We start from the raw sequence: 16,145 nt of genomic DNA on the forward strand, positions 1-16,145 counted from the left end.
CTGTCACCAGCTCCTGTTACCCCCCCCCCCATTGCTGCCCCTGCTTGCTTGCTGGGCACAGAGCCAGCGAACAAGTAGGCCACGGCATTTCCCACTCCTCCTCCAGCACCGCCAGAGCAGAATTGTGTTCTGTATTGTTCCAGACAGAGAAGTGGCCCCATTTCTGCTCTGAGGGCTTCCAACATCCTATTTTAGGCAGTTAGGTGAGAAACAGGTTAGAGATTGGCAAGTGAGTTGCAAGCAGAATGAGGGAGAAGAGGGCTGCATGTCAATGGAGGTGTTGGTAAGGTGAGATGGGGAGCTCAGGGTAGATTTAGTGAAGAACAGGGACTTAAGGACAGACCTGAAGGACGTGTCTTGTTAAGTAAGCGAAGGGGGAAGATGGGCCCCAGCCAGGAACACCTTGTTACTAAGTGCAGCAATAGAGATGGCAGAAGGCAACAAAGGATAACAACAGGAACTCCTTCCTTGGGGATAAGAAGGCATTCACTGCCAAGATTTCAAGCACTCTACCTTGCCACAGTTCTGCTATAAGACTGTGGCACAGAGAAGGTGCTACATACCCTGAAGCTGCTCAAGACAGGTACAAGCTAAGCATAACCTTGACCAAGAACCTTCGTGTCGGGCAAGGGAGTGATTCAAGCTTCCTGGACAAGACGACTTTCCCCTTTCTTGCAGAATAACCTTTGTTCAGAGATGTGTCACACACATCCAGCTTGAACTTCAACATCCATGTGCACACACATCCGACATCATTAACTTCCTTTTTTATTCCTTCCCCATCATTTGCACCCACCATATATGCGAATGATTCATCAGTCCATTACCATCTTCCTTTTTCCATGAAAATTTCACTTCTGGCTGATGATCAAGATATCCAATGATGACAGAATGCAAAAGTCTGCTGAAGTGAAATTCCCACTCAAACTAATGCTTAACTGCAGAAGCTGTTCCACGCAGGCATAGAACCCATATATGTGATACACAGAGACCACAAAGACTAATTATACTTCCACATGAGGGATATGAGCCAAGCTAGTTCCTTGGACCCTTAACTACAGAGATGTTCTGTAACAATAACGCTTTCCCTTTGCAAAGTGCAGCCACTTGCTTCTTTGGAAGCTCATCTAACAGTATGAGCTGTTCAACAGTAGTAGATTGTCCTTTGTTAAGAGTTTTTAAAGCAGAGGATGAATGCTGTAGCAGCAGATCTCCTGAATTCAGATTAAAGCAGATGATGGCTGAGGTTCCTTCTAGCACTACAATTCTATGAAATGGGATGCGGTGGCGTACATCCAACATGATTAAATGCCCATCATGCAGGTCCAGGGTGTCTCGTGTACTTTACAACTCTGTATTGGGCTGAATACAGCCAAGATTACCACCCAACAGCAAATTTCCTCCTTGCCACTTAAGACTGGGCTTCTCTAGAGCACACCCAGTGATGCTGTTCCTTTCACCCAGGCTGGCATTACACAGACCTTAACAACTGAAAGGAAAAATGTGAGCAGCACAGTCTGCATTCCTTGTTCACCAAAGCAAGTTCCACAGAATCCTAGGGAAACTGGATGCCTGGGAAGGTTTCTGTTCAATAACATCTAGCTGGAAGCATGGAATCTGCTACATTCCATACAAAGGCATATGTACAACCTTTTTTAATGCCAACTCCACAGCATCATACTACAGTTATGACTACTTTTTATTATTGGCAGTTCCTGTGCTCCTGTTCACAGCAAGTGAGTACTTCTCTCCCCATCCCCTCCTGCTTTCTCTTTTGGTGCCACCTGCACCTTCAAAGGCCGTCTCAGTTCCCCTTCTAAGGGAGATGTATTAGTCCTTGGTCTAAGGTCCTGTGGCATTCCCTCAATGTTCACCTGGAGGACTCAGACTTGCTCCCAAAACCTACCATGTAACTTATCCTTAACTAGCTTCCTTCCAATTTCCTGTTGTCTCTGGAAGGCTTTTGTGTCTCCTGCTCCTCCTCTGGGCACTGGTAGTCTGATTTTTCTGCCCACTCCGTAGAGGCCAGTCCACCTCACTTTTGTAGCAGTGAACAAACTTTTGGTTGAGGATGCCACACCCCAATGGGGATATCAAAGAATCTGCAACACATTAAACTGTTGGATTCCCATTTCTAAGAATCCAACCAGCAGATTCTGCAACAGAACTGGTGTGAGCTTAGATGAACTCCAGGGGATGGTGGAGGATAGGAGAACCTGGAGGAATGTTGTCCATGGGGTTGCAATGGATCAGACATGACTTCGCAAATAACATAACATAACATTTGGATTCTGTGGACTTATTATTCTCTCCATAATTGTTATTATTTTCTCCATAATTTTACAAAATTAAGTTGCAGAAAAGTAAGTGGTGGGGAAGCAAACCTGTGCATTTCCATCATAAAATATGCATTCTGGAGATTTGCTTATTTTTAGAAGTGTGAATTTGCACAACCCTGAATTTGCATAAATGCATATAAATGCTTTTGCACACTATCTCATTCCATCAATGAGCAGATGGTAGAAAGAAAGCAGCCTGACAATTTACAAAGCACAGATGGAATGGATTTGACACTGTGTGCAGATCCCTGTATGTGTATGCCCCTTCCAGTATCAGTTTTTGATGTCATATACACACTCCCAGGACTTGTGCAGGTCCAGAGTCCAATGTGGGGCTAGACTCCCCTGGTGCCCTACTTGTTAGGCTTCAAATCTCTTCGCCACCAAGACTACCCACCTGCTATAAGCACTGGCTATGCAAGGAAGCACTTTGGTAAAGCAATGCACCTGATAGTTCTGACATGATCACAGGTGGAGATGCAGTAAAGAAGGATCACACTGAGAGCCAGTGTGGTGGGGTGCTGGGCTAGGGACCTGGGAGATCCAAGACTAGTCCCTACTCTGCCATGAGGCTCCCTGGGTAACGTTGGGCTAGTCACTCACTCTCAGACTAGCCTACCTCGCAGCTGTATTGTTATGAGGATTAAAATGGAGCTATGAAAGCCAGTTTGGATTCCTCACAAGAGGAAAAAAAGCAGTATATAACTGCATTGTAATAATGTAGTAATAACCCCATATCTGAAGAATGCTAGTCTGCTCCTTCAGACACAGGAGGAAAAGTCTCAGGATGAGCTCTATAAATCCATTGCCCTCCTCAGTCTAAAGCCAAGTTTCAAATCAGAAAAATTATCGCAGGTCTTAGAATACAAAAATGCCATTCACTCCCAAATAGCAGCCACTGTGTTAATTAATTGTTCCATCGAAGCTTTCTAAATGGGCAGTAATTCAAAAGGGGGAGAGAGAAAGAGAGGAACTGGCCATTTCATATAGGCTCATGCTCAGCTGGGTAGTGTTCACACTGACAGGCACTTAGCTAGCTATTCAAAGGGGGCAGTGATCATTTAAGAGAGATGGTCAAGCATGAAAAGTGAATTACTTATAGCTTCAGGCTCTGGGATTCTGCCTGGATCGTGTCTTTTTAAACTCTGAGGAAATCCCAATTTGCATCTATTAGAGTGTAATTCATATTCTGTGCAGCATCACACTCTGGATTTCATAATTAACGTCTCTGCTATGTGTGACTTCAGTAAAATTAACTAGTAGCCTGACTGAAAACAAAAGCTTCTGATAACCTTTTTAAAGGCTTTGGATGCAAGAACCTCAAAGTTGGTGAGAAAGAAATCCCAATTTGCATTTTTATAAATTCAGTTTTGTGAAAGTGATCTTAAACTTTCCTTCCTTCAATCCATGCATGTCTCAAAGCAAGTCCCAAATTTCCCATGGGCCACCTAGCTGCAACAGAATTGTCATGGTTTTCCTCCAAAGCAAGAAAGGATAAAATTACTGTGGAAGGTAAAGCTGCTAGGTAGACTACAATTTGTATAGCAATTTGCAAAAGAATGTATTATGGGTTCATTAACCCAGGGAACAGTAAGCTGGGGACCATGCTTAATCAATAATACTTCTTGAGGGGAGGGACATGTTAGGTAACTGTCATATGGGAGACATACCCATATTTTCATCTATGTTCAGGGGACTTTATTCTGGCTTCGCCCCTTAACCTGCAGGGCCTCTTAGAGCTGTTTTAGCTCTCCAAGGCCACTCAAGCCTCCTTTGATACAGATTATCTCTCTAGTTTCCTTCAAAATGCATCAACATGCACTAAGCAGTGCTAAATAGTAGCAAAGTGCACTGTGTGGCTATTTGTTCATCACTTAGTAAAGCTATAGCTCATAACAAGAACAAGAACAACAACATCAAACCAGCAACTCATGTTGCTGTAGAAAAGCAAATGCTATTTGGGACTGCATTGAAAGAAGTATAGCTTCCAAATCATGTGAAGTACAGGTTTCCCTCAATTTGGCAATAATTAGGCCCTGTCCTGAGTACTAAGTCTAGTTCTGGGTGCCAAACTTCAAGAAAGATCAGACAAACTGGAAAAGGTTCAGACAAAGGTAACAAAGTTGATCAGGGGACTGAATGCAAAGCCCTGTGAGGAGAGATAGAAAGAAATGGGTCTGTTTAACTTGGAGAAGAAAAAACTGAGGGGAGATAAGACAACACTCTTCAAGTACCGGAATGGTTGTCACACAGTGGAAGACCAGGATCATCAGTCTCAAGCTGCAGGAAGCTAGATTCCAGTTGGACATCAGAAAAAACTTCCTGTCTGCTACAGCAGCATGAGAATGGAACCAATGGCCTAAGTAGGTGGTGGGTCCTCCCATGCTAAAGACATTCAGGAGGCACTTGAACAACCATCTGTCAGGGATGCTTTAGGTTTGAGTCCAGCATTGAGAAGGGGGCTGGACTTGATGGCCTTATAGGCCACTTCCAACTTTACTATTCTATGATTCTGTGAATTTGCTTTAAAATAGCAGGAATATTTTGGTGGTTTGAGGGAGGGAGGGAAAGAGCTTGGTTGCTCAGGTGTGCTCTGTGTTTCATCCTGCATACAATAAGCACCCTGAAAGCTCCAGGCTGTGGCATTTTTCTAACATCAAGATTTACTATATGGAGTCTGGATTCTGGAAACCTTCCACTGCAACATTTTCTCCATCCTCCCCAAACCAAGATATTCTTCATCTGCAAGCTACACAAAGCGATCCTCACCCCATGGTTGGGTCTAGTGCAATGCCTTTGGGGTTGTAGAGCTCCAGGTCAAGCAGCGTCACACAGGTGACCCCATCCTTGTTGCAGACAAATATCCGATCATCAATGTCATCCACAAAGTAGAAGTTGCCAGTAAGCCAGTCAATAGCCATCTGCTCCACATCTAATAGAAGAAAACAAAGAAGGATGAGGTCAGGGTGTTAATTGTAGGTCAGGAAGAAATTTTCTGAAATTAACCCTTTTGGAGATGCTAATCATTTGGAGTTGAGATCTCTACAAGGTAAATTAGCATATAAGCAAAAGAAGTATTGCATGGTAGCTTGCAAGCACTCAGACTTTTGGTAGGTTCTTTTGAAAACTATAACCGTGGGAATTCTGCCTTGGGAAATCTTGGTTCATTTGATTCTCACAAGGTTCCTTGGAAAACATGAGTTCCAGGTTACCCACTACTGTAGAGAAAGCAGTGAGCATATAAATAAACTCCATGAGCAAACCACAACCATTTCAGGTTGCTGGGAAGTGAAGGATTCAGGAAACCAACATGTGAAGCAAAAGCCTAATATAAACTCCTTTCTCTTTCACGTTGATTTTTTATGTCTAGTGAATATTTTATATGAGAGCATGTTCAAGATATTCATTCCCCTGTTTGAAATGGCATGCCCCGTGTATATCACGTGAAGTTTTTGTTCATCTGTTTCAAATTAAAGTTTCTCTTCTAGCTCAGATGACTTTGTCCATTAATCCATAAAGAGGAGAGTAGGGACTTGAAAATGTTCAAGCCCCACAATCCTGGCAGATATCACATTCTGTATTTTTAGGAGATGCACAGAACCCATAATTGAATTGAATGCAATGTTTCTGAACACGGAGTTATACTGGCTGAGCTTGGACATCATGCTAAACTATCAAGTCTTTGGCTTGTTGCTCCCTTCTCCTCCTTTGGCATTGCCATGAGAAGTTTAGGATGTTTCACTTTTGTTTCTCCTTAACCAAAGTTCCATGTGTCATCCAAACTAACAAACTGTGGTTAATGCTAAATATGATTTGTTTGAAACAAAACAACTTTAAACCACACTGGAATCTTCTTTCTGTATAAATCTTAAGATTCAGTAGACTATGGAGTATGAACTAGTGCCTCCCCTTGTTAAACATATATTTGTTTAAAAAAGTCTTTACTGTCCTTTGAATTTTCAGGATGATGAGCAAATCTTCTAAAACCATCACATAAATACAGCACTCACCGCAGTAAAACAGACTAACAGCCTCAGTGGAAATCTGGTGAAAGCCTTGCAACACTCTTTTGCTTTCCAGACTAATATATCATGATAAATTATAAAACTGCATAAACGTAAGACCCATTAGGCTAGTTGACAGTTGAGATTATACTGTTTTGCAATGACACAAACTGCTAGCTAAGGGCTTGAAAGTGGCTCCGTGGTAGAGAGGAATGCACCATGAAAGTGCCTCGCTCTCTACCCTCAGACCCTAGTTATTCCTCCGATGAGCACCCAGTATCCTACTTGTACTATTCCCCCCCCCCCCCGCCAGCCTATGGCTCCCCGTTGAAGGAAGCATGGCAAGCACTCCTTACCCTCCCAAAGGCCCTGTTTTGTGCTGCTAAGAATAGTGTGTAAGGCAGAAGACTGCTCTCCCGCTGAGATATTTAGAGGCCTATTCTCCTCTCATCTTTCTGTGCTGCTCTGTTCTCCTGGAACTGACTGCTGCCCTCAATTAGGCTCCTTCACGAGCCCTGTGCCTCTCTCGAAAACAGTTTTCAAAACTCTTTATTTTCACTGAGTGTTCTTTTAGCTGCATTCCTGGCAGCAATTGGCTCCCGAGAGCACTAGGCCTTCACAGTCTATTGCTACATTCTACAACAGTCTGTTGGCAGGACAAACAGTATGTCACTAAATTAAGGGAGAGGGAACTGATTTGAGAAGTGGGAGCAACCCACATAACATGGGGCCAGATTCTGGGCAGCTCAGATGATCAATTCCCACTTCCTGAACCATAGTTTAGCAACCAGGATCAAGCATTCCTTCCTCATCTGTCCTCTCACCTTGCCTTCTCCCTCCTTTGGCCCCTACATTCTGGCTTAATTAAACTAAATGGAGTCAGTTTACTAAGCAAGACCATAAACCAGTTTCACACCATGGTTAAGTTCCTTGTTAGTCAGCTGATGCTAAACTGCAGTTCCCAGTTTTCTATGGGAGTGTAAGAAAGGAGAGACAAGAGTATGCTGTCCTATCACTCACTCCTGACTACTAAATTATGATTTAGGAAGCCATGGTAAAGCGTCCAACACAGGCCTCATATCTGAGGTCTGACTCACTCTATCCATAGTTTATTCATGCACAAACTGTTCGTAACCTGATGTCCAGCTACTGCACAGCAAAATGCCAGTGTTTTTGCCACCATTTTCAGGAAGGTACTTTGTAGATTGCATTTGGAACTCCTATTTGGAAAAAAAATTGCCTGATCTCATACCCAGGGCAACCTAATGGCCAGCATGTGGTATATGAGATAAGAGTACTGGATTTTTATATAGAAGCTCTGATGACAGTGTCTGTCATGAAGATATCCTGAGTGTCGGCAGAAAATTCACCCCATACCTAACCTAGGAGGTCGGGCTAAATGTCCATGGCTCCACTTGGCAAAAGGAAAAGGATTCCCAAATGCAGCAGGGGGTTTCCTGCATTTTCAAGCAATTAAAATAATGTACCATCTAACCATTTACTAACTATTAGCATTTAATGTCCCACGTTATCTGCTAAAAGCCATCAAGGCTGCAAACAGAATATATATAAAAACATAACATTAAATAGTAAAAACATTAGAACATAAAAATTACCATTTTAAAAGGCAGAACTGAAAAAATGCATCTTTACAGACTCTCAAAAAGAGTGGGATAGTTTTTGAGAGAGCACAATCTATACTTTGGAAGAAGTACAGGTGAAAGCCCTTTTACATATGCATGACAAACTGGCCTCTGTAATCACTGGGACCTTCAAAAGGCAGATCTTCAGGCAGGTTCACAGTGAGACAGGTGATTTCATCGTAATAACAACAACACTGCATTTATAGCCTGCCTTTTTTCCTCTTGTGAGGAACTCGAAGTGACCCACATGGTCCTCCTGCTCTCCATTTTATCCTCACAACAACCCTGTAAAGCAGGTTTGGCTGAAAATAGTAACTTGCCCAAAGTTACACAGTGAGCTTCATGACCAAGGAAGACTAGGACCTTAGACTAGTCCTAGGACTAAGACTCTGATCCCAACACCACACTGTCTCTACATAATAGGCATCAACAGCTAAAGATCATCTAATGGGAGGAACCATAAGATCATTGTCCAGAGCCTAGAATTTCTTAACTGCACCACTGCCCACCCCACACTGGATTACCAACCTGTTTAGAAGATACATGGGAAGTTAGTCTAAATTGAATCAAGAGGTGCGTGCACTCTGCAAAAACTTCTGAAGTCTATTCTTGCCTTTGGGAAGAAAGTAAAGTTACAATCATACATCCACCTATCTGGGATAAGAGTTACTGCCACTTAGTGTATCTGTGTAGCATTGTCCTGTTAGTCTGAAATCAGTTCTAATTCCCCACCGCTGATGCTCTAAAACCTTCATGTCCTTACTGCGTACTTCAGCCTACAAATAAGCTTCATCCTTTTTATTTTATGCCATATTTTTTACTGGCAAGACAAACATCAAGCATCCCAAAAGGTGCCCCAGAAGCCATGGAATGTCATCTACCAAACGGTGGCAGCAAACAGCTACCCCAGCTGCAAGCTAAAAGAGGAATCTGGGGATAGGCCAGGGAGATTTTGGCCTCACAAGATACCAGATGTGCCCAAATGAAAATTAAAGCAAAATTATTATTAAAAAATAAATTGCCAACGTGGACTATCTGACTCACAGGGCGTACAAGCAAGCCAGAGCTACAGCATAGAGTATTTCCTCCTGGGGCCTTGGGTTCTGGAATCCCAATGATGAGGGTTTCTCACATCAGCCCTGATGGCACAGATTATCCCTTTTCTAAATATATTACCATAGCTGAAGCATTATGAGCAATGTGTTGCAAAAGCTCACCATCAATGAAGAAGTTTTCATAGCAGTGATTTAGTCACTAAGCACACAAATTCACATTTATATTCAGAAAAGCAGCTGAGACACACTCCAGTCATGAAAAGAAAAACAAGTGAGAAAGTCGCAACAGAGGCTATTTATCACATCATGTTTATAACCATCAACTCTTATGACTTGCAATGACATGTTGGAAAGGACAGGAAAAACAGCCCAATCTAAAGCCATCAATCTGTTGCCATCTCCAGCTACAGTTTCCCAAAGCACCTTCACCACTGCAGTGGCCCTTCCGTGTATTACATTTTTATTGTTTGACCCTTACCCTTTGTTTCCCTCCTACCCTTTTGGAAATGATGCACAGATGCTACACCTTGGGCAGTTTTTTCTACTCTTACGCTTATCTAGATTTTCCTGTTCTTTAATATAAGCTTGCCCTTCGAACCAAGCAGGCCATGATGCTACTCCTCTCAAAAACACGACAATGGAGAAGGTACAGAGGTCTTGCACAGGCTCAGTCACACTGGAAAAGAGGCTGGAGAAGAACTGTGTGATTGCCCTTATCTGGCCCTACAGGGCTGGATCCAAATTAGAGGAGGCCCATGGCAAAGTACATTCTGGTGAGCTCTCTCCTGTGCTGATGGATTTCTAGGAGTTTACCTGGAGATGATGGCAACACACACCAGTGCCGGTCCTCTGGTCAGATTAGATAGATGGCGGAGCTATCTTTTAATTTCTCACAATGCCTCTGAATGATTCTGTGTTAGGGGCATTGTGGAAAATTCAAATGGCAACTCCCAGACCCTGCCACCCAACACAGGACAGGCAAGGCCAGTGTCAGGTGTCAGCAGGGCTATGGGACCCCAGAAGCTGCCAGAAATGCTGATACTGGTAGCCTCTGGGGCAGGACGAACATAAAGACTACTGCCTTTCCAGGCACAATATGCCCTCCTTCCCTTTGTCTATGCTAAGTCTGTCTGCAACAGGAAGTCTCATACAGGCATACCATGCCATAGCTCAAACTGTTACACCATGGTTTCTATGGAAAGGAGCTCTGTCCATGTTCTGTTGCTGATCAGGGCCTGAGGACCAGGAAGGAGACTGGGGTTCAAAACATCTCCAGAAACTAACGGAACCATTGTGCCTGTATCGGGCAGCACAGTTATTGCAAAAGTTTCAGCGGCCTAGCCTATAATCTCTTTTTAATCATGCTGTAAATAAATAAAGTCTTTCTAGCCTCACTTGAACTATTGAACAACTGTTTCTGCTCTTCATTCAGGCACCATTTAAATATTTAAGATACACTCACAAGTCCCCATTTCTTAATCACCAGTATATGCACAATAAACTGCGATGCTCCTCATGAATTCTACATAAGAGAACAAACACACTTTACAAATGAGAAAATCCTGCTTTATTTTTTAACATGTCCAGCACAAAGTATGATGCTACCCAAAACACTCATATCCACTTTAGAATCTGGTTCTTACCAAAGTGCAGATTTATTGCATTTACTCAGACTTAAATTACCAAGAAAGGGATAAGTGCAACTTAATATGCAAATATATTCTTACTTGTAGGAGCAGTTTTTGATTGTTTTCAATCAGCTCTCTAAGCAGCAGAGATAATGGGCCTACCATGTGCTCCATTATAAGAGAGCTCTATATCTGTGTCTTATCATATATTCTATTTTCAAGAGATCACTGTACCACCACTTGATTTCTTGACAGAATAATATTAAATACATAGAAACAGAGAAAAGAGCGAGTCAGAAGGGGTCTGCCGGGCCATCTAGTCTGACCTCCAGCACCAGCCGGCTCCGCTCATGACATGCCCACCATGTGGACGTCCAGCCTATCCTTGAACACCCACACCAATGGGGCCTCAACGACCTCTCGTGGAAGCCCATTCCACACCCTCGGGGTCCTCACTGTCAGGAAGTGCTTCCTGGCATCTAAACGGAACCTTGGCTCCCTGAGCTTTGCTCCATTGGAGCGCATCCTGCCTTCCTCTGCAGGGGAGAACAGGTCTCTGCCCACCTCCATGTGACACCCCCTCACATACCTGTATGTCACCAAATAGTTATGTTAGGAGTATCTGCTTTACCACAGCTACCACAGGTGGAAGAAGTAGCACTGACAACAAAAGCTCAGTAAATTCTGCTTGCTCTGTAAGAAACAGTTTCACAGTATAGCAAATATTTTTGGCATATCAAGCTAGAACTACAGTATTATATAGGTCTGATAGCCTTTTGGGAACAAGAATGTATCTCCCACCCCTTCCTTCCTTCCTTCCTTCCTTCCTTCCTTCCTTCCTTCCTTCCTTCCTTCTCTCCTGTCCCCATGCCCTGTTTTGTGCAATGAAATATAAATTGCCTTCACTTCTTCACAGCACAAGGCCTTTGCCCCAAGGGACCAAAGGGATACTAAGTAAGTCATGCCATTTGCTGCCCTCCAAGGATGCCTGGCTAGTGAGAAAGTGCCAACTTTGCTCACAGTAAGAAATGACTCATTGCAAAATTTGCCTTTCATTAATGAGCAAAAGGAGAAGAAATTTCTCCACTCGGCTGGAAAAACAATTTAATGTGTTGTTGTCCTTTAAAACTTGGAATCATCAGGCTTGTACATTGCAACATCCAAGTGACCATGGGGATCGAAGCCTCAGTATTATTTTATTAGGAGAATTATGAGAAGGAAAAAAATGTTCTAAAATGATGCCTGGGGACAAGAGTGGTAGGACGAAATTTGGATTAGTGGCCCAATGAATGCAAGTTGTAAATGACTGGACAGCTCCCAATTAAATTCCATTGAATGTCAAGTTCCTAAATTATATTGTAGCTATTCAAAAGCTGGGCACACTTACATATTTATGACTTTAAAAAGACTGGAAGAGATCTAGAGTATTCTTCTCAAGGGGAAATACTTAGGGGCTATTGGACAGCCATCCTAGAGAAGAACAAGTGCAATCATACCAGTACAAACAAGCAGCAATTACACTAAATTATGGGTGTTGAACCTCTTCCATCCACAGAACCAAATTTCATTTAAGGCAAGCTCTCAGGAGCCATATTCTGGTCGAGTGCTGAAGGCAAAGGGCATGGGAACAATTTTCCAAAAGCATTAGCATACTTTAGCATAAAACTAACAGTCATGAAGCCATAGGATCTAAGAACTAAGCCTTTTAGAATGGAGAGTGGGGAAAATTTCACAAAAGCCAGGATACCACCAAAACATTAGTGGTCTAGGGAAGGGGAACATGGCCTCCTGGGGAACAGAGAGCAGGACTGGGACCCCAGAAGGAATAGATTGGCCTGCGGGTCTGAGGTTCTCCAAGAATAAGTTATGCCAGTGCTTTTTTTGCAAAAAAAAAAAAAAGTGCCGGAACTCAAGTCTTGGGGTCACACTTTTACACTAAAAAAGATTTTCGATTCACCAACTTTTTTTGAAATAAAGAACTTATTTACCTTTTGCACATAGCCAGTCACTCTACACACACATAAACATAATGGTCACCGCCGGCAGTAAGCACTCAGTGTGCAACCACACAACCAATCCCAAGCCGAGCAGCGCCCTCACAATCAGTGCGGACACACAAGCAGCCCGCATGCAGTATTTTAATGATTTTTGTTGCCGACCTGTTACGCCCAACAGGGCGATTCAAAATCACTTGGAAAAATCAGTTGGAAAAATCCATCAAAAAAAGGTGCCGGAACGCTGTTCCGGTGCATTCTATGACAAAAAAAGCCCTGAGTTATGCATAGATGTTATCAGTGAAATCCCAGACTACTGGATCAGCAGAGAAATGTCCTCAAGTTTCATGTGAAAACTTGCCTTGGTCGCTCAACCTATTGAAAGCTCATGGGGTACAGTGGTTACAGCTCTGGACTGCAGTTCAGGACTTTGGGGTTCTAGTCCCCACTCAGCCTTGAAGCTCACTGAGTGGCTTTGGTTCAGCTATTGAGTCTCAGTCTAACCTACCTCACACAGTTGTTGTTGCGAGGCTAATATGAACAGGAGGAGAAAAAATAGGAAAGGAGAACTAGGTATCCCACTTCGGGTTCTTTGAACAAAGAGAAAAGTTGAGATAGAAATGTAATAAATACAACAGACCATTCTTTAACTTTTCTGAGTGGAAGACTGGAATCCTGCTAAATGTAGAGCTCAGCCCGAGCTTCCTGACACCACTTTGCAGAGGCCACAACATTCCACGCCAGTACGTTACTTGAGGGTTAGGTCTAATAGACAGGCCTGAGCTCCAAGGCAGCAGAAATAAACACCAGTGAATAAATCTTTCAGTCTGGTTGAAGGCTATTGCTAATCTAGCTCTGAATCATAATTTCAAGCCACTTTGCCTCGAGAGCTGACATCTTTGATCTGAAACAGCTTTCAGACACTAAGTGTTAAAATAACTGAAAAGCAGCACATTCATCTGTCGGGTGATATGGCCTTAAACTGCTTTCCTAGGCTTGTGGCCTAAGTGGGACATTAACCCCCACAGGCAGGAAGATGCTGTGGGGGATCCAGGGCAAAGTTCGCCACAGACTTAAGAGCTAGTGCAATCACATCAAATGCCTGGTCTTGCAGAGGGAAGGGCACTAGTGCTTTTCCTCTAACATCTGGTCAGCACTTTAGCTGAGTCATCCCCTTTGGAAACTCTCTGGTGATATGTTGTCAGCCTCAGCCTCCCAGACCTCTTGAGCAACTCTGCACTTTTATAAGAGTTAAACCACTCGAAACTATTTAAGCAAACAAACAAAAATCTGTTCTGATCTTTGCTGTCTCTGATTCATTAACCTCTTGTGCAAAATAGAAGGCGCAGGAACCGGGCAGGTTTCTGATCCAGGGAGAAATGACCTGTATGAAGCTATAGAAAACACTGAAACAGAACTTGGCAGCAAATGCTCTGTCTGAGTTAGAGTCACAAGACTGTATCTGGGTGTTCCAAATGGGAATACATGGAAAGAAGCAAAGAAAGAAAGAAAAAACAAATTGCAAAGCAGGATACTGTAGAAACGCTATTGTTTGTCTTTAACTTTTACAATAGTAAAATAATGATTTATATAGCATTGGAACATGCATTATGTTTTTATTTATTGCAAAGGATTTCTCTAGCACTTTTCATTAAAAACAGCAAAGCAGTTCATAAGACAAAAATCATGATTAAATACAAAGGACTAGTTTGTGTCTTCAGAGCTCGACATCCCAACTTGGTCTTGTATTTAGATTCAATTTACTTTTCTTTTAGTGTTTTGGTTTGCCTTCTGGGAGAATGTTTTGTGATTCAATATGCCCACTATATTTTAGATATGTGCAAGTACTCCCCAGCCTGCATCATGTCAGTCATTTTCGGAGTGTACCTATAGCATTCTCTCAATGTGTCCACTGACCTAAAAGGGTTGTGGAGCCCTACTTGACTGCCCTGGCTATTTTGCAGGCTTTTACCTTTTTTCCTTCTTTTATTTAAGGTTATCTGTTTGACAGCTCCATGTCCTGCAGTGTTATAGTACACTTTGCTCTGATTTGTTTTAGAAGGAACAGCACTCCGTCTGCAAGAGTGATATCCACTATCTATCACATGGGAGTGATAACATGGCATCTTTGCTATTGGCATAAGAACATAAGACCTTAGGAAAAGCCATGTGGGATCAGACCAAAGATCCATTTAGTCCAGCACTCCATGCAGACGGTGGCAAACCAGCTGCCCTCAGGATCATTCAAGCAGGGTGGATGCAGGACCTCCACCTGCCCAATCTCCCCAGCAACTGGTGCACGCGGGCAGGCCGCCTCCTGTGAAGGAGGCAGCACACAGCCAGCAAGGCCAGCAGCCACTCTTCTTCCATGAATCTGCCCAATCCCTTTTTAAAGTCGTCTCTGCCTTTCTTCAATTCTGAAATTATATATATATATAAAATGTAACTAGCTAATCAATACACAGTAAGGAAAGATAATAGCTTTCTAAAAGCAGTCTTGTAGGGCTTATTTTTCATTTACTTAATTTTTTTATGCAACTAAAACCATCCCAAAGAAAAAGAAATGCAAGAAAGCAAAATGGCTGTCTGAGGGAGCTTTACAAATAGGTGAGGAAAGAAAGGAAGCGAAAGGCAAGGGAGAAAGAGAAACATACACCCAACTGAATGCAGAATTCCAGAGAATAGCTAGAAGAGATAAGAATGCCTTCTTCAATGAACAGTGCAAAGAAATAGAAGAAAACAATAGAATAGGGATGACCAGAGATCTCTTCAAGAAAATTGGAGATACGAAGGGAAAATTTCATGCAAAGATGGGCATGATAAAGGACCAAAATGGCAGGGACCTAACAGAGGCAGAAGAGATTAAGAAGAGGTGGCAAGATTACACAGAAGTATTATACAAGAAAGAGCTTAACGTCCCTGATAAACACGATGGGGTGGTCACTGACCTTGAGCCAGACATCCTGGAATGTGAAGTCAAATGGGCCTTAGGAAGTCTGAGCAACAACAAAGCTAGTGGAGGTGACACTATACCAGCTGAGCTACTCAAAATCTTAAAAGACAATGCAGTAAAAGTGCGACACTCAATATGCCAGCAAATCTGGAAAACTCAGGAGTGGCCACAGGATTGGAAAAGGTCAGTATACATTCTGATGCCAAATAAGGGCAATACCAAAGAATGTTCAAACTACCACACCATTGCACTCATTTCACATGCTAGCAAAGTTATGCTCAAAATCCTACAAGCTAGGCTCCTGCAGTATATGGATCGAGATCTACCATAAGTACAGGCAGGATTTTGAAGAGGGAGAGGAACTAGAGATCAAATTGCCAACATACGCTGGATCATGGAGAAAGGTAGGGAGTTCCAGAAAAACATCTACTTCTGCTTCATTGACTATGCTAAAGCCTTTGATTGTGTGGATCACAACCAATTGTGGCAAGTTCTTAAAGAGATGGTCAGGTACTCCCATCTCTTTAAG

General features: G+C 42.8%; 1 protein-coding gene across 7 annotated transcripts in view; it reads right to left on the reverse strand.

Annotated features, from left to right (window-relative positions):
- Positions 1 to 16,145, reverse strand: part of LRP1 (LDL receptor related protein 1) — a 405,127-nt gene that overhangs the window by 169,549 nt on the left and 219,433 nt on the right. For all 7 annotated transcript variants that reach the window (XM_044443327.1, XM_044443325.1, XM_044443324.1 and 4 more), the window contains one exon: positions 5,109 to 5,271. In XM_044443327.1, coding sequence (XP_044299262.1) covers positions 5,109 to 5,271 — 163 coding nt within the window. The remainder of the gene's footprint in view (positions 1 to 5,108; positions 5,272 to 16,145) is intronic.

This window comes from Varanus komodoensis, unplaced genomic scaffold (assembly GCF_004798865.1).
Source record: "Varanus komodoensis strain SLA01 unplaced genomic scaffold, ASM479886v1 scaffold41, whole genome shotgun sequence".
Classification (NCBI taxonomy): Eukaryota; Metazoa; Chordata; class Lepidosauria; order Squamata; family Varanidae; genus Varanus; species Varanus komodoensis.